Source organism: Anolis carolinensis, chromosome 5 (assembly GCF_035594765.1).
Source record: "Anolis carolinensis isolate JA03-04 chromosome 5, rAnoCar3.1.pri, whole genome shotgun sequence".
Taxonomy (NCBI): domain Eukaryota; kingdom Metazoa; phylum Chordata; class Lepidosauria; order Squamata; family Dactyloidae; genus Anolis; species Anolis carolinensis.
The window spans coordinates 166,716,786-166,743,401 of NC_085845.1; the positions used below are offsets into that span (position 1 = coordinate 166,716,786).

The 26,616-nt window shown below is 38.5% G+C and overlaps 2 protein-coding genes and 1 long non-coding RNA gene across 3 annotated transcripts in view; 1 reads left to right on the plus strand and 2 right to left on the minus strand.

Moving 5' to 3' along the window:
* The window catches only part of slc5a8 (solute carrier family 5 member 8), a 44,526-nt gene extending 43,468 nt beyond the window's left edge, over positions 1 to 1,058 (minus strand). Inside the window, exon 1 of the mRNA XM_003221058.3 lies at positions 1 to 1,058. Coding sequence (XP_003221106.3) covers positions 1 to 390 — 390 coding nt within the window. The 5' untranslated portion in view covers positions 391 to 1,058.
* LOC134299591 (uncharacterized) lies at positions 244 to 8,737 on the plus strand. Its single transcript, XR_010006806.1, has 2 exons — positions 244 to 316; positions 5,640 to 8,737. It is a non-coding gene; the product is annotated as an uncharacterized LOC134299591 (long non-coding RNA).
* LOC100564451 (sodium-coupled monocarboxylate transporter 1) overlaps positions 2,240 to 26,616 on the minus strand; it is a 27,998-nt gene continuing 3,621 nt past the window's right edge. The window contains exons 2-15 of the mRNA XM_062982845.1: positions 24,691 to 24,756; positions 23,217 to 23,268; positions 21,476 to 21,543; positions 18,771 to 18,925; positions 18,238 to 18,378; positions 15,119 to 15,248; positions 14,164 to 14,252; positions 13,324 to 13,436; positions 12,416 to 12,483; positions 10,856 to 10,942; positions 9,701 to 9,903; positions 8,411 to 8,514; positions 8,175 to 8,260; positions 2,240 to 3,567 (exon numbers count right to left, since the gene is read on the minus strand). Coding sequence (XP_062838915.1) covers positions 3,436 to 3,567; positions 8,175 to 8,260; positions 8,411 to 8,514; positions 9,701 to 9,903; positions 10,856 to 10,942; positions 12,416 to 12,483; positions 13,324 to 13,436; positions 14,164 to 14,252; positions 15,119 to 15,248; positions 18,238 to 18,378; positions 18,771 to 18,925; positions 21,476 to 21,543; positions 23,217 to 23,268; positions 24,691 to 24,756 — 1,494 coding nt within the window. The 3' untranslated portion in view covers positions 2,240 to 3,435. The remainder of the gene's footprint in view (positions 3,568 to 8,174; positions 8,261 to 8,410; positions 8,515 to 9,700; positions 9,904 to 10,855; positions 10,943 to 12,415; positions 12,484 to 13,323; positions 13,437 to 14,163; positions 14,253 to 15,118; positions 15,249 to 18,237; positions 18,379 to 18,770; positions 18,926 to 21,475; positions 21,544 to 23,216; positions 23,269 to 24,690; positions 24,757 to 26,616) is intronic.

The following is a 26,616-nucleotide window of genomic DNA, read 5'->3' on the forward strand; positions in this document are numbered from 1 at the left end:
CTCGTAGGCACTGGTGATGCCCAGGCGGTAGTAGACGGGCAGGAAGACCTCGGCGCTGATCAGCACCATGAGGACGTAGGCGAAGGCGAAGAGGCCGAAGGAGATGCCGAAGCGGTAGACCTCGGCCGGGGTGCCCAGCACCGTCACGGCGGACATGAAGCTGGCCGTCAGGGAGAGCGCCACCGGCCCGCAGGTCAGGCTGTGCCCGGCCATGACGTAGTCCTTGTGGCTCTTGTGGACCCCCTTGAAGGCGTAGAAGATGCCCACGCAGGCCGAGAAGACCAGCGTCAAGCCGAAGACGAAGTAGTCCGCCAAGGTGAAGCGCTCGGCCAGCTCCTCCGGGGTGAAGTACTTCGGGGTGGGCGTGGGGGTGGGCGGTACAGCCGCCATGGCGAGGCCGAAGTGGCACAGCGCCTTCCCTTCCCTCGCCCTCCGGAGCCGCCCTTCTCCCGTCTGCCGCCGCCGCCTTCTTCGCGGGCTGCGTTGCGGCGCCTGGGCATGTATGTGCAATCGCGCGCGCCGCCAACCGCCACCCGGGGCAGCGGTTTCTGCCTCGCGGGCGCCCGGGCAGGAGCAAACTTGGGCCCTCCCTTCCCGCCAGAGAAGTAGTCAATGTTTTTGTAGTCAATGTTTTCAATACATTGCAATGTTTTGGTGCTAAATTTGTAAATACCATAATTACTACATAACATTACCATGTATTGAACTGTTTTTTTCTGTTGATTTGGTGTTTTGGTGCTTAATTTGTAAAATCATAACGTACTTTGACATTTAATAGGCTTTTCCTTCATCCCTCCTTATTATCCAACATTTTTGCTTATCCAACGTTCTGCCGACCCGTTTATGTTGGATAAGTGAGACTCTACGACTTGAAGAAACATAATAACAAAACCAGGATCACACAAAGAGCACTGTAAAAGAGTCAGGCAGGATTCAGTGCAACCCATCATTATGTTTCCAGTAAAGTTAAAAAAAAAGTAACAATTTAACCTCCAAAAAAACATTTGGTTTCTTAAAATGAAACTATTTGACCCAATTGACTATTAGGAATTCTGAGAGTTGGAGTCCAAAACACCTGGAGGGCCCAAGTTTGCCCATGCCTGGTCTAAGAATTGCACAATACTAGAGTTGCAACAGCACTTAGAGATGTTTTGTACAAAAATGTTTTGCTTTGTTTGTATCATGTAAAATCACTACACACAATATCTTGCATCGTTTTGGAATGGGATTAGATAAATTTGAGAATAACGCTATTAATAGCTCCCAGACAGGACAACTATACCTATCTTCCAGTATGAGAGATATTAATTCCATGGCGTATACATTACTCCCACAAATGGCACTATCTTTCCATGGTGGTGGGATCATGTGCTCCTGTGAGAAGAAATGCTATGTTGATAGTAGCAACACAGCTGCCCTTAGGGTCTCAAATGTCAGACAAGCTCTTGTTGAGAAGATGCATTAAATACAGGCAGTAACCAAGCTAAGAACAAGATAGGTTCTGTAGGTTTGTTCTTAAATTGAATTTGGATGTAAGTTGAAACAGGTACCATACATTTTTTAAGTGTAACTCCAGCCAAATATATACATATTTTAGCTTTGGATAGCATGGGGAATGTAGTGTTTGTTTTGCTGTCTGTGTGATTTCACAACACTTTCTGTCCCTATGAGAGTTAGATTTTGGAAATTTTGGCTTGTTGTGAAAACAAGGATTGGTGCTAAGGCTTTACTTGAGACACTTTTTCCCCATGATACGTCTTCCAGACATGAATTTCCGTTCCGGGCGGTAGATTTCTTTCACTTCCTGTTGTCTCACCCCCATTCTTAACTCTGCATCATTTGTAAGTCAGATGTTTGTAACTCAGGGACTGCCTGTATAGTCAAAAGCTACTGGTCAGCAGCAGAAGTGGGAGGTGATATTGGTGGAGAGCTTCCAAAACAACGGCAGTGGCACTATAGCCAATGCTATAAGCAACGTACATTCCAGAAATAGGGTCAGAACCCTGGATGCAACTGTTGAAAGACTTGTGCACAGGGAGATGAACAATTATAATAGTCAATATAGAGAAATGGAAGATGACAACAAAAGAAGAATAAGAGACCTCTTCCACAAAATATGAGAAATCAAAGGGAACATTAAACCAAGAATGGGGATGCTCTACTGCTAGCAGGGGAGCACTTTACATGACAGTGAAAACAATACACAGAAGAATTATATAAAAGAGATGAAATTGTGACATTTGTTCAAGGAAAAGTCATATTAAGATTAACCTACAATTTTCCAAGTTGGACTCAGGGTACTTGGGAGAAATAAATCACTAAATATAGGAAACATAACAATGACCCAAAGATTAAAAATGCTCAATATACATTCCAATTCCCAGGGAAGGGGAAACCAGGGATGGCAGCAGTCACAGGATCTTTGCATCACGTTCCTATGCTTGCAAAGTTATGATCAAAATTCTACATTAAAGACTTTTTCAGATAGAGAACAAGAAATGTTGGATGTCCAAACTTAGTTCAGGAAAGGACTAGACACTAGAAATATATAGAAATTGGAAATACAAGGGCATGGACAATCCTAACTTTAGTAGTCAATAATATATCTTGACACTTGAAAACCTCGTCTAATTCCTTCATGTTTGCCATTCCAAGTTCTCATTTCTTGATTGCAGCCTCAGCCAAGGTGTGGAGAATCTCTAAATACATATTTAAGTAATTGAGCACCAAGGTCTTCGCCTGAATCCCTTCATTAATTCCTTGGGGTCACATGGACCACAAATTAACAAACCCTGATCTACATTTATGGTCCTAAAGCTATTTCCAATACATGTTGACCTGTCTTGTGAATAATGCCAAAAAAAGATCCACTGGCATTTTCAGAACCTCTGAAGATGCCAGCTACAGATGCAGGCAAAACATCAGGAGATAATGCTGATGGAACATGGCCATACAGCCTGAAAAACTCACGGCAGCCCATTTTAAGCTATTGCTTAAAAGAAGCTTCACTCTGATGTCTCTTGTATCTATGCAAAACAATATCTTGCTGGAAAATCATGTAAGTTAGTGAGGAATCAATAGTATTTTTAAAAAACAAATATACTGTGTGGTTCAAAACACGTTTAGTCAGTGAATTGCTGGGATGTACTTATTGGGTATATATGTTTTAATGTCGGGAACTTGCTTCCCATACTTGTTTGTTTTTAAATTAATAAAGTTACAATTATAATTACTTGCATTTTTCTTCAGTTATATATTATCCAATATATTATTTATTTCTGCAATCTACTTTGCAATTATGATAACTTAGTAAATATTTCTTCAGAGTCCTGAGTAAAGTGGACAATTCATAGAATTTTCCATAAAATGTACCCTGACTTCAGCGGCATAAACCCTAAATAGCTGCCAACATAAGCACAGAGTTCAAGATTATTTTCATGTATGAACACCATTGATTTTCTCATTACTGTCTGTTACATTCATTTCAATATGATTGAAGGCTGGATTGTCAGTTCCTTCATCTGTCCCAGTAAATGGCTTCCAACTTAAAACATTTATTTTCTCTTCCTGAAAAAAAAAAACAATGAGAAGTGTATTACTATTAATATTTTTAAAAGAAAAATCTTTATAGTTATACCTCTCTATATTTTGAAATAACTTCTTGCCTCACTAGATAATGAAGAAAACAACACAGATATCCCTCTATTTGTTGATAAACATGCAACAGATAAAATGTTCCATCCTCTTCTGGAAAACGGTTTTTAATAGAGCTATTGCAATCTTTACAAAAGTATGTTTAAAGTCCTGTAGGCAATGTTAATGTTGCAAATATTTTAGGTATTATAATTTATATTAAAATTAAAATGTTTGATTATCTTTGCTACTGGAAAATGAATGGTACTGTAAAGACTGTTTACATTTGGTAGGTTGGGAAACAGCTCCTGGTTGAAACATTTAATCTAAACACAATTCAATGTCCAGATGCATCTCACCATAGTCTTTCAAATATAACTATCACAAAATAAGCTCTTTCAGGATTTCCCATTGGGTGATACAAGCACTGGCTTAGAATAGGATTGTCAGATGACTAATAGTATAGGACTCCTGTGTAGAAGAGGGAATTTCAGCAGGTATTACTTGTCATGAAAGCTTCACCTGCTGAAATTCCCTTTTCTACACTGCTGTAATAAAATATATGATCCCTGTTCTAGTTTTTTACATGCAACCTAGATCCTATTGGCAATGCAATGACACATGTATAGGTGGCATGGCAGAAGTAAAATTGTTGAAAATAGCAACCTTCTATAAGACTCCTATACCAATTATTTGTATCATTCACATTGCTTACTATATTGTATGTATATTTTGATATGCAGTTTTACCTTAACTCTATGTTGTTGACTTTGTGGGAGGGACAGCAGACCATGTGACCAGATCTGGGACAATTCAGACTGAGACTCCATTTTAGAAGTCAGGTTTGCATCAGAAGAAGTACAGTACAGTTTATGAAGTCAGCAGTATTAGTATGCAGTAGCTAGTGATTGTCTGTATGGTTCAGTGTGTGGCCAATCTTTATTGAGTCAATGTTTAGTAATGTAATATAGACTGAAGAGAGTGTTAGTCTGTATGCAACTAAGAGGAGACTGAAATAGAATGCTTTTAGAAAACTTTCTGTTTCCAGTGGTTCTCAACCTGTGGGTCCACAGATGTTTTGGCCTTCAACTCCCAGATATCCTAACAGCTGGTAATCTGCCTGCAATTTCTGGGAATTGTAGCCAAAACACTTGGAGACCCACAGGTTGAGAACCACTGGTTCAAACTCAACCAATAAGAAATGTATCAGTATGCTGAATACATGAAGTTTGTAAGTAAATCAACTATGTTACTTTTAACAAAGATTACCTATTTTTGGTCTCTTGAGAGCATGTTTAAAAGCAATATATTTTATGGAAGAATAGGTGTTTTTGGGAAGCTAAAATAACACTTCTGAAGATCTGCTGTATATTTTGTGCATTGGCAAATCTTTGTTCCTAACAGTTTAGAGAGATAACCAGGTATATCAGTTTAACAACTGAGAAACCTAATTTGCCTTATTTATTTATTTATTTGCAACATTTATTCCCCACCCTTCTCACCCGAAGGGACTCAGGGCAGCTGAATACTTGCATGAATACTAGTGGATATTTACCACTAAGGAGAAGATTCACTCAAGCGAGTATTCAACTCTTCTCAGGAAAACCATACTTTACAAAAGGATTATGATTATTTCAAATAGTGTGAATGCCAATTAATTTCCAAAAGGGTCACACTTCCAAAAGGCTATGGAGATTTCTGGTTTCCCCAAAAGTTTATGATCTCTAAAAGGTCATGCCTTTCCAAAAAAATGGTCATAGGTGCAGTGATACAGTGTGGCCAAGGCACGTAAAGTCCCACTTTTAGAAGGGAAAGCTGCATTTCCTGCTTCTAAACTCCTCAGGAGCTGGCAGGATATTTTTCTCTCCTGACAGTGATGGCTTTCTCCATCTTCTCACCTCTGTTGCAAGCAGGACACTATTACAGCATAAAAGAAATTTACATTACTATAAAACAGCAACAGGACTGCAGCCAATTTAAGTGTCTATTTGCCCCTTTGTCCACAGGAAAAATCTGGCCGTATCTCAATCCATTATCTGTATTGGTCTCCAATTGTGGCTCTTTTCACCATTTCCTGTGAAGATATACAGTGAAAGGATCTGACTTTATGAGGTGACTGTAGCTTCTGAATGATGCAGACCTCCAGACATTGAGCTGTGATGTGTGGCTTTCTATGTGCCTACCTAGAGACTACAGGTAACTTACCACTGGAATTGCCAGCTGAAAATATGATACGGTTCTTCTTCTGTCCTCTTCCAAATGATCATTTTAAAGGTACCAGAGCCCCTGTCCTGTTGTTTCCTCTAGCAACCCTACTGCCTACACAAATACAACTTCTACATTGTACAGGAGGGGACTGTTAAATATGAATGGCAAACAACATCCAGGTAAGAGCCAAGCAAAATCTATATATATATAAAAGAGTGATGGCATCACGGCAATTCACAAAACAACAAAAGTACAGGCCCCCCAACCTCAAAATTTGACAACACAACCCATCATCCACGCCTCAAGGTTGATACAACAAAAAGAAAAGAAAAATAAAGTCCTAATTAGAGGGAGAGCAATAATTTTTTTTATCCAATTGCTGCCAGTTTAGAGGGCTAATCTCTGCCCACTTGGTTGCCTAGCAACCAAGGGACAGCCAGGTTTCAGTTAGGGGACAGGCAGATTTAGGCCTCACTTAGACTTCTTCCACAGATTATCTATTTTGCACTGGATTATATGGCAGTGTAGACTCAAGGCCCTTCAACACAGCTATATAACCCATTTATAATCTTATATTATCTGCTTTGCACTGGATTATCTTGACTCCACACTACCATATAATCCACTTCAGTGTGCATTTTATACAGCTGTGAAGAAGGGGCCTCAGATAATCCAGTTCTGAGCAGATAATATAAGATTAGAAATATACAGTAGAGTCTCACTTATCCAACGTAAACAGGCCGGCAGGATAAGTGAATATGTTGGATAATAAGAAGGGATTCAGGAAAAGCCAATTAAACATCAAATTAGGTAATCGTTATACAAATTAAGCACCAAAACATCATATTATACAACAAATTTGACAGAAAAAGTAGTTCCATGCGCAGTAATGCTATGTAGTATTTACAGTAGAGTCTCACTTATCCAACACTCGCTTATCCAACGTTCTGGATTATCCAACGCATTTTTGTAGTCAATGCTTTCAATATATCGTGATATTTTGGTGCTAAATTCATATATACAGTAATTACTATATAGCATTACTGTGTACTGAACTACTTTTTCTGACAAATTTCTTGTCTAACATGATGTTTTGGTGCTTAATTTGTAAAATCATAACTTAATTTGATGTTTAATAGGGTTATCCTTAATTCCTCATTATCCAACATATTCGCTTATCCAACGTTCTGCCGGCCCGTTTATGTTGGATAAGTGAGACTCTACTGTACTGTATTTACAAATTTACCACTAAAATATCACAATGAATTTAAAACACTGACTACAAAAACATTGATTATGAAAAGGCAGACTGCGTTGGATAATCCAGAACATTGTATAAGTGAATGTTGGATAAGTGAGATTCTTCTTTAATATGAAATAATTACTGGGATAGAATAATGCAGAACAATATAATCTCTAAAACCAGGACAGTAAATAAACAGGGGAATTCCACACAGGAAACAATCAGGGCCAGCTAACACCTCCCAACAAAGTATTCCCATCATCAAAGTCTGGCAAATCCTGTTTTCTCAGGGCCACAGACAGTAGAAGCACATAAAATATCGCAAACAACATCACTCTGAAAACAAGGGTATTCCAGACAGGAAACAATCAGGGCCAGCTAACACCTCCCAACAAAAAATTCACTCAGGGAGGAAACAGCCAGGCTTTAAAGCTGCAAGGCCATTACATCCTAATCATTTTTCCTAATTGCAGCATTCATACTTGCCTCCAACAAACAAAAAAACCAATCAGAAATATTGTATATTCACAACCTTTAGGAAATAATATCCCCTGATGGCGCAGCGTGTTAAAGCACTGAACTGCTGAACTTCTGGACTGAAAGGCCACAGGTTTGAATTGGGGGAGCGGAGAGAGCCCCCACTGTTAGCTCCAGCTTCTGCCAACCCAGAAGTTCGAAAACATGCAAATGTGAGTGCATCAATAGGTACTGCTCCGGCGGGAAGGTAACACCGCTCCATGTAGTCATCCAACATGACCTTGGAGGAGTCTACGGACAACGCCGGCTCTTCGGCTTAGAAATGGAGATGAGCACCAACCTCCAGAGTAAGACACGACTGGACTTAATGTCTGGGGAAAACCTTTACCCTTGACCTTAACTACCACCAATTCCTCAATACTTTATTTCCCAGACCACCATACTTTGCCACAGCAATGCGTGGCCGGGCACAGCTAGTGTATTATAAATAGAATGTGGAGAAAGTGAATTAAAGATTTTACTTCACATTTTTAGATGCAATTAGTCGTAATCATTGTGCATTTTTATCACAAAAAAGTAATCAAATAAGAGTAAATTCCCAAACTGTACATACTTGCTTAGGTTTCAAACATGAAAAATTAGACAGAAAATCTTCTTTGGTAAGCATGAATTTCCGATCCACTTTCTGTCGCAGTCCTCCTGAAAAATATCCATTGGGTAAATCAAAACCTATTCAAAGTGTATAGATTATTTTTGAAATGGTTCTTGTTTGGGTAATTGTTCTATGAATTCAGTTTCTTTTGGAAATAAATTACTGCCTCAGTAAAAACAAAACCCAGGAAGAAATACCTGTCAAAAGGCTGGCTACTATTCCAATGATGATTGTGACCAGTGTTCCAAGTGTGCTGAAGTATAGATAGGACAAGGAATACCAGTAATCTGCAAGGACTGGCCTAGAGAATTAAAATAGAATTTGTTATAGTTCGCAAATGCAGCTAACACTGGCTCTCATTCATGGTTTACTGTGTTATTTTCACAGATATTTACTTTTATTTTAAACCTGGGGTTTATGAGCAAGTATTTGGTTGTTTCTAAATGTTTTAGCACATTATATGTTTTAATTAATAACTTTTAAACCAATAGCAATATTTTCAATAAAGAAAACATTTCTGATTTTAGGAGAGAGCTCTCAATTATTCCTATCCTTATTCTTGATCCTATTGCTCCTGCAATCCTTCCCTAGAAATTCTGGAACAACAGGCCTCTGTTGAGTGGGCAGTGGCGACCAACCTCTCCCCTCCAGGAACCCAGAAGGGAAGACAGATACAATAGGTTTGGGATGACCAAAGGCCACAACTTGTTTATTGGTTACAATGAGAAACAGGGTTGGCAGCCATGCATGGGTCCTGGATCAAGAATCGGCCAGCCCGATGCTGACCGATGCCACTTCACAACAGTAGGGGTCCCTGGCAGTGAGCTGACCGGTTCCGCCTGGGACACCGGTACTGCTGCAGCCCTACACCACGAGGACACTCCCCCCTCACTGATAAAGGGGGGAAGTACACAAACTAGATACAGGGCCCATGCCACATGCTCCCAAGTTGTGATGAAAGCAAATGTTGAGCAATCGAACAATAAATACATACAATGATACAATTTCAAGGTGAGAGGGATGGGACAGCTGAGAGGCGCCCGGCACCCAGTGCTGGTCTTCCCCTGGTTTGTCTGCACTGGCAGAACAAAGCATGGCCCTTGTGCAGCTGAACCGGGCACAGGCTGGAGCAAACCTGATTGGCTGCCCAGCCAAGCGCGCCCAAAAGCATAGAGCATTGGGGGGGGGGGGGGGGCTCCTGGGAAGGAGAACCCTGAAGAGCGGATGGTGTGGGAGGTGCACTAGCCACCGTAACCTCCCTGCCTGGTAAGTCAGGAAGGGCATTTAAAGAAACTATTCAAATGCAGATACACCTGTAGCATACAACACTAAAGGAAAGAAGAAAAAGATGTGTGGTAAAATGATATTTTCCATATACTGTTTCAAATAAGTCTCTACATCATTTGCATGTCAAACTGCATGATATGACATTATAGACCTGCGATTTGACAGCATGTAGACTGACAACTGAAAAATGTTCTACATACCTTTCAGATTCTTGAATTTGCAAAGAACCTGGCATTTCCGTAGATGCATTCCAGAAGCTTTCTGTGCCTGCATTGGTTATATTGCAGCCCTCAGTTGAGAGATGTAATGGCATAGTGGTATTGGGAAGTGGAGGGTATATCTGAGCTCCAATTCCAACCCAAAGGGAAGAAGTGAATCCACAAATGAGACCGACAAATGCACCCTATAAAAGAGAAAGCCAAATCCCATTCAAATTACAAAGGAATTTCTATATCATGTGATTTCGAAGAACAGAAGAGAGCATTATTTTAGCAATAAACTACATATTATGTTATCAGTATGCTTAAATAGCATATATAGATCCAGCCAAACTTTTTTCTTTAGGTCTTATCACATTGCTTCTTTATGATGCATGATTCCATGTGAAATAAACTCCAGTCATTCTCATAAAAGTAGCTGCCTGTTGATACTCTCTGTGGCTTTCTTTTCATGTTTGTGCTTTAATGCATTTTCACTGGATTTTTTTGTCGATATCAATGGGGTCATTATTGATACCTGTATCCTGCCTGTTGCTTCATGATTGGTTTGTATAATTTTAAAATGTGTGCAATTGTAGCAGTAATACTATAATAATGCTATGATGCTGTGATGTCTTAACAGTGTGACATGACAAAGAAAAAAGGGATCATGCCATCCTTCGCCATTTTACAAGAGAGAATATAGCCTGCTTTCTTTATAGCATTGTAGCATTTTGCCTTTCTATAAGCCTTTCCCCAAAGTCTATACTGTTATAATGGCATAATGCTATGACAATATAACAGCAAAAAAGAAGAAATAGAGGGGTTTAAGAGGGGTTGAAACTGCAAGAAAAGTTGTCTTTCCCACCTGAGCAGCAGAAGTGGCCTGAACGCCGCTTTGCATAGATTTCCTCCTTGAAGGAGGAATAAACTGTCCATACTCATATTGCATTCACTATAATGGTGCTAAGAGACATCTGCACCTCAACTGGTTACTGAATTGTTGTGGGAAAGGAGATCATTATTGGACTATTTTCAATATGGGAAAAACCTTGCAATGCCATGAAAAACTTACTGAATCCAGAGGCAGGGAGCAGTTTCTATAAACAAATACTGGGCAGCTTTTCTGACACAAGGAAAATAATTATAGTTACTTACCCATGGATTGGCAAAAGGACAAAGGATACCCAAAGAAAATAATCCCAGGAGAGGCCCACCAACCATACCAAAAATACTGAGAGCTGCCTGAAGAAGAAGAAATGTCATACATTCAGATGGATGCTCAAATCTCAATATTACTCGGGAAATTAGTTTGTAGACATTGTGAATTATAACTGACATAGCTGATCATAAGCATTGTGCAGAAAGATATGAGTGATCATAAAGAAATTATAGGGGGGAGGGGATGCTTAACTCTCTCCTCATCTATGATTTCAACCACTCCAACTCATTAATGCAAAGTGTCCTTTTGCCCTCTAGGATTTAAATATAGTGTTTACAATAAAAACATATATTCAAAATGCATCAGGGCAAAAATCGTATGAAGCTGTGATCTGGAACAAGGAAAGGGCAATAAGCTTTTGCTTCATCGATTCAATATTCCTTTTTAAACTGAGGATTGGGAGCCCCAGTGGCGAAGTGTGTTAAAGCACTGAGCTGCTGAACTTGCAGACCAAAAGGTCCCAGGTTCAAACCCCGGGAGCGGAATGAGCGCCCACTGTTAACCCCAGCTCCTGCCAACCTAGCAGTTCGAAAACATGCAAATGTGAGTAGATCAATAGGTACCACTCTGGCGGGAAGGTAACAGCGCTCCACGCAGTCATGCCAGCCACATGACCTTGGAGGTGTCTACGGACAACGCCGGCTCTTCGGCTTAGAAATGGAGATGAGCACCAACCCCCAGAGTCAGACATGACTGGACTTAACATCAGGGGAAACCTTTACCTTTACCTGGTGCTTTTTCAGATATGTGCCTAGCAGTGCAGGAAGGGTAAACTGCCCAAAGAAATGGCCTTGGGACTGCATACAGACCACCAGTTGATCCCTATCCCCAACCTATACTTTGCAAAGAAAATATCCTTTGAATACCCACAAAGCATTAAAGTATAACAAGGGAAAATTGAATACATTTCATTTGTCACAAACACATAACATGATGATGTTTTGAAACTGTTTAGCTTTCTTGTTAAGTTGTTATACTGTCATTATTCCCAAAAAGAATGTGTTGCAGACAACATTATTTATCACAAGTTACTTACAAGTATTAAAACAAACCAACAAAGACCTATGGACAACCATTACAAGTTGGCTCTTGTTCTTCATTAAACCCTACTGATTTAAGGGACTGCAATTTGTTAATTCAACCTCTACCTGACATAGGAAGCAAAGAACTTTCTCATTGAAACTGGGAGGACAGTGTGTATTGCTACATGGTAGGCAAAACTACTTGACATGGATTTCCACAGAGTTGCCAACTTCCTGAACACCAGTTTCTGGGAGATAATAAAATCACAAAGGTATACTCCAATATTAGTCCGTGGTTTAAATACAATTTAAGTTGTGTCATTTAAGGCTCATGTGTCAGTTAACCTCTTTACAAGCTATTGTGATGTCAGGGGTTTAAAATATAAAGGGAGTTTAAGGAAGTGCTGGAGTGAGAACTTGCTGTTCTGATCTCCCAAGCAAACGGACAAGAATAAGAAATGATTAAACACCTACCTGCAACAAACCTCCTAGAAGTGATGCCAATGCAGCCATAGCAATGCACACTCCCCCGTAAAATAAACCTAAATGAATGTTGTACACAAATATGTCAAATTACACTTTTACAGGGGAAGTTAAAAAACAACAGATGGACTTAGTGATCCTTAAAATGATTTAATTTGGCACATAATTTGTAGTTTGTTTTTCACAGGGCTTGCTTTATAGTTTGATATCTTCTCATAGTTAAAAAATAAAACAAAACGGACACATAGTACTACTGCATTTAGGACTAGCCAAAATCAACAGAAGGTTAAGTTCTTGTTTGTCTTAAAGGGTCTTTTAGAACTTAAATAATGCCATAATTGAAAGTTAACGGATATTTTAGCCCTTGTAAAGTGCAGGATAATTCAATATGTATTGTTCACATTTCTCATCTAGTCACTTTTCTGTTTTAATTGTCTTCTTCAGTGTTAGTTTCAGAGATGATGGACACGCACACATACTGTATATTACTAGGAGCAGAGAACAGTGATCCTGTCTTCATTAGAGAAGGTTTTCACTTTGTTCATCCTCCAGCAACTTTGGAAACCATGGAGCGAGACTTCCCTCCAAAAGTACATCCCCAACTGAGTAGCAGGGGATATGGAAGACCTAAACAATTCCTAGAGCTGACATATTTTGTCAGAAATTTATAGCAGTACACATAGACAGGAATTGAGCAACTTACTGTTGTATAAACAACCTTGTTTATTCTGCTAATTTAAATAAATTGCTTGCTATGTTATAATTCAAAGCCATTTTCTATCTTTATTTTAAAAACTACTGATGCAGTGTTAGCTATCTATCAAGGGAAACAGCTATGTATGTGAACTGATTTTGTACTTTATGACAAAATTAAACTAAAATATACTTTATAGACTTACTCATCCCCTTTGAAATCCAAGACAATTGCTTTTCAGTGAGTGATTTGAAGTAAGGTTTTATTAAATCTTCTACAGTCACAGCAGCTAAAGCGTTGATGCTAGAAGACACTGTACTAAGGAGACAAAACTGTACTTTTTAATATCATACCTGCTTAGAGTGCTATGAACTTGTAAATTAATATCTAGCATTAATGTTATTGTTATCAACAATAAATAAGTAGATAATACATTAAAGAAGACAGTACATCCTGAAATAAAGGAGGTTTGTAATAATCAACAACCATTTTATTCTAATCTGATTTTTGACTAAAACTTTAGTGAGGCACCTCTGCATAATAAAGGGACAAGACAGCTGTATTTTTCTATAACGTCAATATGATATATCTCTCCTCTATGTTAACAGTGACATGTCAGAACATATCCTAACAGTGAAGAAAAAGGTTGTGCCTTTCTGTATACCAGTGTTTCTAAAACTGTTCCTCCAGGTATTTTGGACTTCAGTTTCCAGAAATCCCAGCAAGTTTAGCAGCTATTAGGAATTGTGGGAGCTGAAATCCAAAACATCTGGAGAAGCACAGTTTTAGAAACTCTGCTTTATACCCTCCTTGATTGACATATGCTAACATTAATTCTAATTGGTCCCTATCAATAAATTGGTTTAAGATGTAGGTGTGGGATTAAATCCTGTTAAAGTCAATGGGGCTCTCTCACAAGGAAGAATGCATTAGCCCGAAGTCTAAGGCGTGCAATCCACTGATTAAGATAATTACAGGTTGTGGCAGTCATTTAAATCCGTTATGAACATATTTGTTCTCTCCTCTGGATTCAGGATTAACTCACCTTAGTGTTCCACTGTAAGCACTAGCTACAAAAAGCCCCGGCATGCCTGGATACTTTTTCAGGATATCCAGAACCAAATATGGCATGAGCTGAAACAATTCCAATTGTAGTATAGATGTTACAATATCATCTTAATTTCATTCCACTACAATTTGTTTTCTCGTTCCTTTACAGTATCTCCAACCTTAAGTAAATAATGTGGCAAATGAGTTTCTAAATGTGTGGGAAATGGACTATTATATCATCTCAAAAGTCATCCACTTTACATTTCAACCTAAATTTCATTCAATATTTGAATTCTAAGGGGCATACTTTGGGGACAATATTTTAAATATTCAGTTATTCCATCCTAACTATTCATTCCAACAAGATGCTTCCAAATAAATATAGTGAATCCTAGGGTTCTACAAAAGCATTATAAGGCAGGCATGGATAAACTTCGGCCCTCCAGGTGTTTTGGATTTCAACTCCCGCAATTCCTAACAGCCTCAGGCCCTTTCCTTTCCTCTTCAGCCGCTTAAGTGGGGGGAAAGGAAGGGGCCTGAGGTTGTTAGGAATTGCGGGAGTTGTTGTCCAAAACACCTGGAGGGCTAAAGTTTGCCGATGCCTCTTATAGGAAGTCTGCAACAAATCTTTAAAATATTTTTAATTTTAAAAAAATCCATGCCAGTGTACAAAGATCTTATTAAAATTTGAGTATCTTTATTACCAAAACTACATTATACAAAACACCCAGGCAATAAGAGTAGATGAAATAAGGAAGAACTTTGTTGACGGTGCTCAGGGTTAGCATTAGGGCTCCACAGGATAGAGTTAGGTTCCTTATGGGGAAAAGTCTTTTGAAGTTCAAAAGTTTGGAAACCATCCAGTGAATCCACTACTTAATATCCCATCTCAAATGGAAAATTATAACCCTTATATTCTTTCCAGCTTTTAAAAATGTGTACTACTAGACCTGGTCTGGTGCTGATACACATGTTGCAGTCCAAGGGTCACATTCCTTATAAATGGAATACATGGCTAGTCCACACAACACTGCACAGCAAAGAATTGCCCACAGTCCCAAGAGGTTTATGTAAAGAGATCTAGAAGGAAATAATTACACAATCATTTTTTCATCTTGTAAATATGTGGAAATATTATAGTGTTATATCATTATGCAATTATGTATTGCACTGTACCTGTATTCATTTCCTCTTTGGCAGCCAAAGGAAAAAAATCTTTGTTAGATGACAATGTTCGGAATCTTTAAGGACAATGCAAATCTTTCGGCACTCAGCTGTGTGTGTGTGAGCACATGTGATGTTATAGCACAGAAACTTGTCTGAGCAAGACTAATCTTGTTTTAAATTTCTGTGGTAAATGTAGCTTTCAATTATCTCCACTGCTCTTATGCTTTCTTTCCAACACCCCAGAATTATATAGGCCTTGAGTAAAGTAAAGTAAAGTCTCATGGTATTTGACAAAATATTTATTTGCATGAGTAATGCCTTCATAAACCTGGTGTCATTTTTCTGGGATTTCATAAAGCTACTTTATACTGGGTCAAGTCACTGGTTCATCTAAGCAAGTATATTTGATTCTCTGAGATAGACTTCCTACCCAGGATAATCTTAACTAAAGATGGTAAGGGTTGTTCTAATGACCCTGCACATGCACAGCATAGCCACTAACAATGGAAAAGAAATTTGTTTCGATTTGTTTTAGATAAAAATTTATTCTGGTTTGTACTTTCTGGAACTTAACATAGACATGAATGCAAAGATCAGATGTATAATTCAATATATAAGCAAAAATATGCATTCAATAAGCACACATTTTTAAAAGTATGTGACAAGATGTAAACATTTGAAAAATTTACACAAGCACACTTTATAACTATGTGGGAATATGCATATTTTTAAAATAACACAGAAATAATGTACATTTAGAAGAAAGGTAATGAAATCAAAGAAACATGAAGTCAAATCTTCAATAATCTGCTCATATCGGATAAACTGGGCTGAGCACATCAGATATGAACTGCAAATGTTTATAGTATTTCTGTCACAACCCCATAAAATTCCATCTAGGTAAGTGTAAAGAATTCCTTTGGGTAATTAATAAGATTTAAATTCTATTTGAGAAAATGAATTAAAATATGTCCAATATATCTGATTTCTAGCTCAAATGAAGTGGGGAAGTAAGTAAGTAAGTAAGTAACTTTATATTAACAATTTTATTATGTATTGTATACATTTTGTACTCTTTACAACGTTCTTTTCATTTTTCATACCGATGTGCTTATATTGATAAAAGACATGTTTTGATAATGAATATCATTAAATAATTTATATTATGTATTGTTAATGTTCTGGGTTCATCTACACAATAAGAACTAGCCTCTGATGAAATGCATAGGCTGGAGTAATAATTATCTCTGTATATAAAAGTCAAAGTATGTATTATTGTACCACAAAAGCTGTTAACGGGTAAAGTGGTCCTCTGATCTCACAGGAAAAGAAAGGTGACGGGAAAGGGAGGAAGGAAGGAAAGAGCCACAAAGGGTAGGCCTTCTCGGAGCTGGAGAAGAGAGAAAGTGGGTGGGCAGTAATCCCAGCAACACCCAGGCAAAGCCAGATATATTTACTAATAATCCATATAATACTAAGCACTATAATCTAAGTAATATTAAGTAAGATTCTTCCTTATTATATGTTCTGTATGAGACAAAAAACTTTGCAAGTAGGTATATGATAAGAAAAAAGGATGTCCGTCTCTGCCACAGTATCAGCATACCTATACACCTGAAATTTGGAACTTAAAGAATTACATGATTGTTAGAATGCATTAAATTTTCATCTATTTAAATCTGTCTTTGGTTTGCAGTAGTATCATCAGTTACTGGGTGGCAAGTATACTTACAAAGACAGTGGCTGCTATGCTAGAATATATTCTGTAATTTAAAAAGACAACCTTTGAAAATAAAAAGACTAGCAAAAGGTGTTATGAGAGATACCCACACCAAAGATTTACAGTCAGAACAGAAAATGTTGTACTAACAGAAATAAAGAGAGCTGAAATGTTTGGCTTCAGAATTGAGGCCCCTTCTATACTGCCATATAAAATCCAGATTATCTGCTTTGAACTGGATTATATGGCAGTGTAGACTCATATAAGACAGTTCAAAGCAGATAATGTAGATTTTCTGCTTTGATAATCTGAATTATATGGCAATGTAGAAGGGGCCTGAGACTCTAGAGCAGAAATATGCAAGATAAACAGACAGAATAGCAATGGCTGAAGCTAAGACTACATCAGCAGAGAAAAAGATAATGCTTTATTCTTTTACAATTCAGGCCTAGATTGATTGATTGATTGGTTGGTTGGTTGATTACAATTGGTTCCATGTCAATTTCTTCCAGCAGTACCATGCAATGAAATGGAAAATACAATGCTCAAGTATAAATTTCAGTATTGGATCAGTTTCCCCAAATCAGTGGGCTTACAAATTCTACAGTCCATGGCATCTCTCGCTTTACTAAAAGACAATTTGCTCAAGTCTGATAGTTCCATAATGTTGTTTTGATCTTTGTATGTGTTCTACTGTAAGGACTATTTTAATTCATTCAAGGCCAATCCTGTTTCCCCCAAAATAAGACCTACCCTGAAAATAAGACCTATCATGATTTTTCAGCATTTCTGAGGATGTTCGAAATATAAGCCATATTTCAAAAATAAGCCCTAGATATAGTTGATTTAAAAAGTCAATTTGGAAAAATAAGAATGCCCCTAAAAACAAGCCCTAACATATCTTTTGGAGCAAAAATTAATATAAGACCCTGTCTTATTTGGGGGGAAACAGGGAAATACCTTTGCTACTAAGCTGTAAAAAAAAGTCATATAAAACTAGCAGTTGCTATATATGATTGGAAATAATTTGCTTTTGACATGGTTCACAAAGCAAAAACCATGATATGCCCTTTTCTTTCATTATTAGAGTTCTATATGTTTATAATGTCAACTGAATTTTGAAATAAAAAAACTTGTAATGAACTGATTTCAGTAACAGGTCGGAATAACAAATTTACTTACAGTTTTGCTTGAAATCTAGTTTTGCAAGCAATGTATCGCTGAACCTGTGACTGGCTAACTCCATATATACCAAGCCAGGTGAAAGTCCCACCAACAACAATTGTCCAGAATGTGTGCCTTTGCAAAGGATCAGGACTGAAGCTAAATTAAAAGAAGAAAACATAGGACTTAACATTTTTTTTCATGTTCACATTCAGTGAATTCCTCACAATTCCTCAGTGTGACAGGTGACGTGTGGAGGGGCGAGCCACTCAAAAGAGCCCTTTCCTTTCTGTTGATGGAACCATCTATTGGATAAAGGTGGCTATGAAAAAATAGCTGACTTTCTATTAATGTTTTCCTATCCCACCTGTGGCAGCATTACCCAAAAATACATTAATTATAGCTTTGTACTAAATTAAGCAATAGTTTAACATCAGCAATAATGTTATCCTACATATTGCTAGAAAAAAGGGTCAGTTATTACAATGAGACATAAAACAAATACTGTGTTTTAGATTTTGTTAATATCACCACTAAAAAAAAAAACTTACTTCCAGAAATTTAACCTTCCTCCATGGTAGGAATCATTTAATATACGTCCAATGCCACCTTGAACAACTATTGCTCGTATAATAACAGCTGAAAATCCAGCAATCATTATTCCAACTTGAAAAACATCTGTCCAAACTACTGCTTTGAGACCACCCTGTGTGGAGAAATGTAGATAGAGATTCATATACAAGACACATTATTTCTTGATCTAAAAAAAAACAATGGAAGAGACAGCCTCAGAAGGAAAGTTTGATCCTTTTTTACTAGCCAAGCCATTCCAGTTTTCAGTTTCTGCACAACAGCAGTGAACCAAATAATGTACAATAAGTGCGTGTGTCTTCAAGTTGCCTGTCAATATATAGTGACCCCATGATTCTATATGGTTTTTGTAAAGCAAAGGAGACTCAGATGTGGGTTGTAATGGGTTTCCTCCAACATGTAGCACACAGCACCTGGTATTCCTTCGAAGTCTCCTGTGCAAGCACTAACCAGGGCTGACCCTGCTTAGCTTCCAACAAGAGACTGGATTTGATGCCTTTAGGTTTAGGGTGTAATAACATAATTATTATAATGCAATGCCTATATGTCTCTCTATTTTATAGTGATCAGCAAATCTGTGTATTTTACCCAAAGATCGAGACAGTTCTGAACTGAATTTTATACTTTAAATTGGAATCAAAGAAATTGTTTTCTCCCTTCTAAAGATCTAAGGACAGCTCTCACTGCAAGACGATCATTTCACAAGACAAAGGCTAATTGCAATATCTGTAACTCCCTTCTCATTTCATCTTACGACTAACCATGGCTTCTTAAAAATGCCTTCCTCTCCTGGCCTCTCTTGTTGCCTTTCTTCTCCACCACCTAGGCTTTGTTTTTTGGTACCATCCCGCATGACTTAGAAATCTGCATATTTTTGTGATTGTGTTTGTCTGATAAATGTCTTAAACTAAAATGGATTTCATGATGCTTATGTAACCCCTGTGAATATTGGTATGGGTGGGAAAAACCGATGGAAGGGACTGTTCCAAATGGTGGAGAACTGCAATAGAAAGTTTTCTACCATTCAGGAATAGGCCCTTCTTTGCAGTGTTATTTCTATATTGTATTTAAGATTGACAGACAGACAGATAGATGGAATATGGCTTTAAGCTAGCATGTAATGATGCAGCAATATCGAGAAGCATGAGCAGAAGAGTCCTGCAATCAAGTCCTGAACTGACCTCTCATTAAATGCATAGAAGTTTGGGAACAATGCATATTGATAAAATTAATAGATGATGCCTCATGTTGTCAGATATATATCCTGAGATTTAGAAGACAATTGTGTTTTTAATTATTCAGTATTGTTGGTCCCATCAAATTGTAAGTGAACTGTTATGATTGAGCTTCATGGCTCTGTTACTGACAGACATGGGCGTAAGACTCCTCGAGAGTCAGATACTCTCGAGGAGCGAGAAAGAAAAAGACTGCGAGACATTTTTGCAGCACCATCTGACGAAGAGTCTTTTGAGGGGTTTACGGAGAGAATGGAGGAGGGGCTGGTTAGCTCGGAGGAGGATGAGATGGATTGGACTCGGGTGAGGGAGGAATTGGGTGCCACTGGTAATGATGGGATAGAAGATGAATGGGGACCTTCAGGATTAGACCCATGGTCAAGCTGGAGGGATGGGACGGGATCCACAGCTGGAGATGCTGTGGGGCGTAGTCAGAGGTGTTCCAGCTCTGATGAGGAAAGTGATGAGGAAACGCCCGGGTTAAGGAGGACAGCTGACAGTGATGAGGATTTGTAACTGGCATAAAATGGGGCTTGGGAGCAATTGCAAATTGCGTTGGGCAAGGTAATCTGGACGAACGCTTGGGATCTGTGTGGGACGCTTTCCTGAAGACTGGTGTGTTTTCGTGTGCTGATACGTAAGTTGTTTTGGAATTCAGGGTCAGACGGCGGGAGGAATTGTGTGGGCATTTGTTTGTGCAAACCTGTGCTTACTCTTATTAGCTTGACCTTCCGTCGTCTTCTTGACGGACGCCATCTCCTGCTTTGAAATTCGGACTGAACTGACCACGGCTTGACTTCCCCCTTCTTGGACTTGGAAACTACAAACGTCTGCTTCTGGCTTTGATCTACGGAAAGGAACTGGGTCTACTCTACTGCTACAATCCTTGGCTGATCTGTTCGTGTTGGAAATCCTGTCTGCTGTGTGTGTGGGAGCGACGCAAGTTACTCTAAGCACAGTGTTGGCAGCAGAGAGGAATCTGCTGCCAATTAGTTGCATTCTTTTGTATCTTTTGTTCCTCGGCTTTTGTTTTGTTTATCCCCAGGCTGAAGCAAGCAGTTTGTTTTTACCCGGATTAAACTCCGGTTTAATCCGGTTTATCTTTTGAACGTTTTTCCTTGTCCCTTTTTGCTCCTAAAGGCTAATACTGCCTGGCCCTTGTATTTTACGGGCATTTTTGAGTTCTGTAATCCAATAAACTCTGTTATCTTGAATCTTGTGGCGTTCTGTCCTTGACATGAACTTAATTAAGAACTTAGATGAAAAATTTCACATAGAGATGAGGTTGAATTGTTTGCATACAAGGAAAAGGAAGGAAGCATTGAGGAAATATCATTAAATAAAAGATGGCATTTCAGTTGTAAATATTTATGTGCAATAATAAAAGGTTAAAAGGAAACCAATAGTTTAAAAATGAAATGCAAACATACCAGTGTGCAATAAAAAGTACAGACTACTCCCGTTGCAACCACAGCTCCCCACAAGTCCATTCCTGTAACTAGAAAAAAAACAAGAAAAAGGAAGGAATGTTTATTTATGTTTTAAAAAAGAAGAAACAACTACTATCACAGTAGTAGGTGTTTTCTTAATTGTTACAACAATAGATACGAAGACCCTGGGTAGAATATCAGGAGCTAATTGATTAACATATGGCTTCTAAAAGATGCATCCATAGAGGCCTTTTTGGAATTGTGCCCAGAGAGCAAGTCCATGCAACAGGCTGTATGAACCATATTAACTAATTCTCCATGTTCAGGGGCAATTGTAACAGATGCTAGCAACAAACAACAAGGAAAGGACATCATTATCATGCCCTATGTGTGAGCCTCTTATCACTTGAGTTGCTCCGTCTGGAAGCAAAATTCTAGATTATGCTGGTCCAGCAACTTATATTTATTATCTAGCTGTATAACATGTGGCTTGCAATACTATACACTGACCTTGCTCAGTCATTATGCAAAACAATGATCAAACATCAGCAAGTCTTATACACTTCCTCTCCCCATCAGCCTTTAGATATTCATATGTTCTAGCAACAGTGATTTTCATAGCTGTAGAACCTATTATTTTATGTATAGCAAACATAACCATGGTGCCTAGAATGGTTTTAAAGCAGCAGTGGGCAACTTCAGAGAGGCCATGAGCCAATTCTCCACCCACAAAATTCTCTTCAGGCATGTGAATCAAAAAGTAAGCAATAAAATAAAGTTGAAGTCACCAAATGTTCACATATGGCTTTGTTCTGGGTTTTATTTTTATGTTCAGAGTATGGATAGTCTGCAACCTGTCCCAGAGCAATATCATGACTCCTCAAAACTTTCTGTAGCTGAAGAATCACTTACCATGTGAATAATAATACTTTGGGAGACTGAGGATGGGGGAGCGGGGCACAAAAAACAGGGAGTCAAGTGCAATCAATAGGCTACAACTTGTCAGTACAGGCACTTCCCAAGTTACAAACATCTGACTTACAAACAACTCATAGTTACAAACGGAACAGTGGCAATAGGAAGTGAGATAAGTCTAGCCCTTGGAAAGAAAATTTACTTCTGAAAGATATATTACCATGGGGGGAAAGGTGTCTCCATTGAAGCTTTATCCCCAATCCTTGTTTCCACAACAAGCCAATTTTTTTCAAAATCCAATGGTCACAGGCACAGAAAGTGAGGTGAAATCTTCCAAACAGGGGCCCAGAGAGCAAAACAAACACCACAGTGGTGTTAACCCTTCCCTATGCTATTTAGAATACACACACACACACACACACACACAGAGTATATATACATATACATGCACATACGCACATATATCTGGAGTTAGACTTTTAAAATGCACCTGTTCTGACTTACCAGTACATACAAATTCAAGTTAAGAGCCAAACTACAGAACCCATCTTGTTTGTAACTTGGAGCCTGCCTGTGACTGGTCTGAAAGCACACAGTGTAGCATTAATTGTGTTAACTTGCAAAATTGAAACTAGAATTTAGCTAGGAATCACTTCAGCAAACACACAAAACTTTTTGTTCTGATGATATCATGGAAGTTGTACAAACTCTTCTAACATCTGCAGGAATATTTGAAGGCTTAATAACAGATTGTCCATAAGAGGATACATTTTATAGAGATCAAAGAAAAGTTTCAGCTATGTTAACATACATTAATTTATCATACCTTGATTTAAAGCTAAGGCAGGGGCATAAATGACAATACCAGTGTATAATGTCTGGAAAGAAGAAGACAAAAATAAAACATAAGCATAAATCATTGTATTGAGAAGTTAATTGACAAAAAAAATCTATTCATATAGAGTATTCCAATTTTCATGAAGGTTATGATCCTTGTTTTTATTCTTGTTTATATTTCTTGGCAATGTAAAATAATCTTATAAAGTTAAAAGACTTATTTCGCACCAGCATACACTAATGCAGGCAAACCTGCATGCCCCAGACCATATACTATGTAAAAATGGCATTGGCTTCTGCATCTAAAATACTATAACTGGAACGCAATGAAAATGCTGTTAATGGAGCTGTAGTTATGTTAGACTAACTTTCATTTTGTATGACCAACATGATAACAGAAAGGAGTAGCATAGCAAGTGTTTTAAGGGTATATGTTGCCAGCAAATAAAAGTGAAGATTGACTCCAGTACAATGAGGAGAATCCTTCCTGTTATTTCTCCCAGCAAGTGCCTAGTGGTTTACTTATTTCTGGCAAGTATTCAATGGTGACTTGTATCCCATGTCTATATAACAGTGATTTTAGTCCAAATTTTACAGGCGATATGGTTCAGCACCTTGGATAGCTCCATTAAAGGATGGACTAAACAGTTGTTCTCAACCTGTGGGTCCCCAGATGCTTTGGCCTTCAACTCCAGAAATCCTAGTAGCTGGTAAACTGGCTGGGATTTCTGGGAGTTGTTGGCCAAAACACCTGGACTAAAACCTAATGTAGATTGACTACATTCCAGGAGTGATGATTCTGACATGGAAACAACCAGCCACCACTGCAAATCCCTTTATTATAGACCTAAAGCACTTAAGTGTTTGCAGACAAGAGTTTCTGCAGCAGAATCTACGACATTCTCGAATCTAGGGAAAATGCTTCTTAACAATAGAGTTCTGTATTGGTGGCAGCCAGCTACTGTATCATGCTTCACTTAAAGCTCCCTGTGTGGTTTACATACCTCCTCCTCTGTTTACTTGGCTATTTCTTTTGCCACTTCAAAATTAGGCAACATTAAACAACTTGATCACAATTTCATGCCTGAAGTTTCTAAAACCAATTTGATGTTGCAATGATTAAGAAATTGTTGTTTTGTGCCTTTGTTTCAAACTTATGAAGACTCTAAGATGAATCTATCATAGGGTTTATCTGGCATTATTTCTTCAGAGGAGATTTACCATTACTATCCTTTGAGGCTGAGAAAGTGCGTTTCCATGGCTGAGAGAGGACTTGAATCCTGGTTTCCTGGAGTTCTATTCTGAAACGCACACCATCACACTAGCTGTTATTATTTATGCTAGGGAATAAATTAACTTTCTTTGCCAATCTAGCATAAATAACTACAAAACTGGCTACAACAAAAATCCAGTTTAGATTAGAAACTTCCACAGTTAAGTAATATACAAATACAATTCCTTACCGTCAGGAAAATGAAGAGCATAGTCCCACACAGACGCAGATACCTGTTAAATCGCAGTTCTAAGTACTGCAAGAAACACATTTATCATTTATATATATATAGTTTTGGAAAAAGAGATAATCTCTTGTTGGGAAAAAAGTAAACATGCTGCAAAGAGAACAACTTTAAAACCCATTATTAGGATACTGTTGTTTTGGTTTAAAAAAAAAAGTCAACTGAAATATTAGACATAACACACTAGCAGTTCAATTTTCCAGAACTCTTCATCAAAGATATTAAAACTATGGGGGAAGGGGAGAAAAAAGTAGCTGATGTTTAAAGCCATGTAGTTTACTTCTTATCACAATCTTAAAATGGAAAGTGATGTAGACATTCAAATTAATCTCTGCCAGGAAGGATCTGGGATTGTTACTTGGGACTTTCATCTTCCCAGTATTTTTTTGAGAGAGATCCAACTCCAAGGGTTTTTTTTTATTGTGCCAGAAGCGAATTGAGAACATACTGCAAGTCGTTTCTAGTGTGAGAGGATCAGCTATCTTCAAAAATGTTGCCCATGGGCAGGCCCATAGCCAGGATTTTGTTTCGGGAGGGGCTGGGATTTTGGTTCGGGGGGGGGGGGGGGGGGGGCGGCTGAGTCTGAGCAGGAGAGGGTCTACCCTAGCAAACCTTTTGTATAGTTATCCCAATACCCCCATGCATATGGGATATATTGAGCATGGTGATCAGATCATGATATGAATAAACATAACAGTTTAAATAATAAATGTAAGGCCTTCTTGCGGACCACGCTGAGAATTTGGGGGAATTTGGCTGAAGCCCCTCAAGTTCCCCCCCCCCCCGGCTACATGCCTGCCCATGGGGTGCCCGGATGTGTTACTATCTTGGGGGGGTCTTCTCTCATGTCCCCGCATGGAAGCTGGGGCTGACAGACAGGAGCTCACCCCATCTTGCGGATTCAAACCACCAACCTTCAGGTCAGAAGTTCAGCCAACAAAAGGGTTTAACCTACTGTGCCACCACGGCTCCAACTCCAAGGTTACTTGATAAATAATTCAAGGTGATGTAGGCTATTTTTTAGACCAAGATACTGTAGGCTATATTTAAACCATCCAAGATTCTGGTCGGGCCTAGCTTTAATAGTGGCATATTTGCATTTTACAAATAATCATAATCAATTGTTGACTACACTGCAATAAAAATCAGCATGGCTTCAAACTACAGGAAAAGAGATTCCACCTGAACATCAGGAAGAACTTCCTCACTGTGAGGGTTGTTCGGCAGTGGAACTCTCTCCCCTGGACTGTGGTGGAGGCTCCTTCCTTGGAGGCTTTTAAGCAGAGGCTGGATGGCCATCTGTCGGGGGTGCTTTGAATGCGATTTCCTGCTTCTTGGCAGGGGGTTGGACTGGATGGCCCATGAGGTCTCTTCCAACTCTACTATTCTATGATTCTATGATTCTATGATACACATACACACAGAGAGAAAGCTTTATTCTAACATCTTGGCCAAGGAAGAGTTCTGAAGAACTCAAAGGCTTGCACAATACTTTTCCACCTTTCACTCAGGCTACTATAAGAGACCACTCTAAATTGGATTTTGATGCATCATATTGGAGGAGGTAATATTTATACTGGAAGAGGTTCTCTGTTTGTTTATTGACTATTGTTTGGACCATATTCTACCTGACATTTCCTTTGTCTCTTATTGTAAATACACATTGTGGGGGAGTGTCTCTGTTGACTTTCATAGAGATTTCCTCGGCAAGGAGTTGTCAGAAATGGATTTGACAGTTTTTTTCTCTGAAATACAACCTACAGCACCTTGGATTATGTAACAAGTAATCACTGTAAACATTCTTCCAGTGGCAGCTACTGACTTTGGGTTTTAATCCTAATGGTAAATAAGCTATCCAATATGTTAACCCTA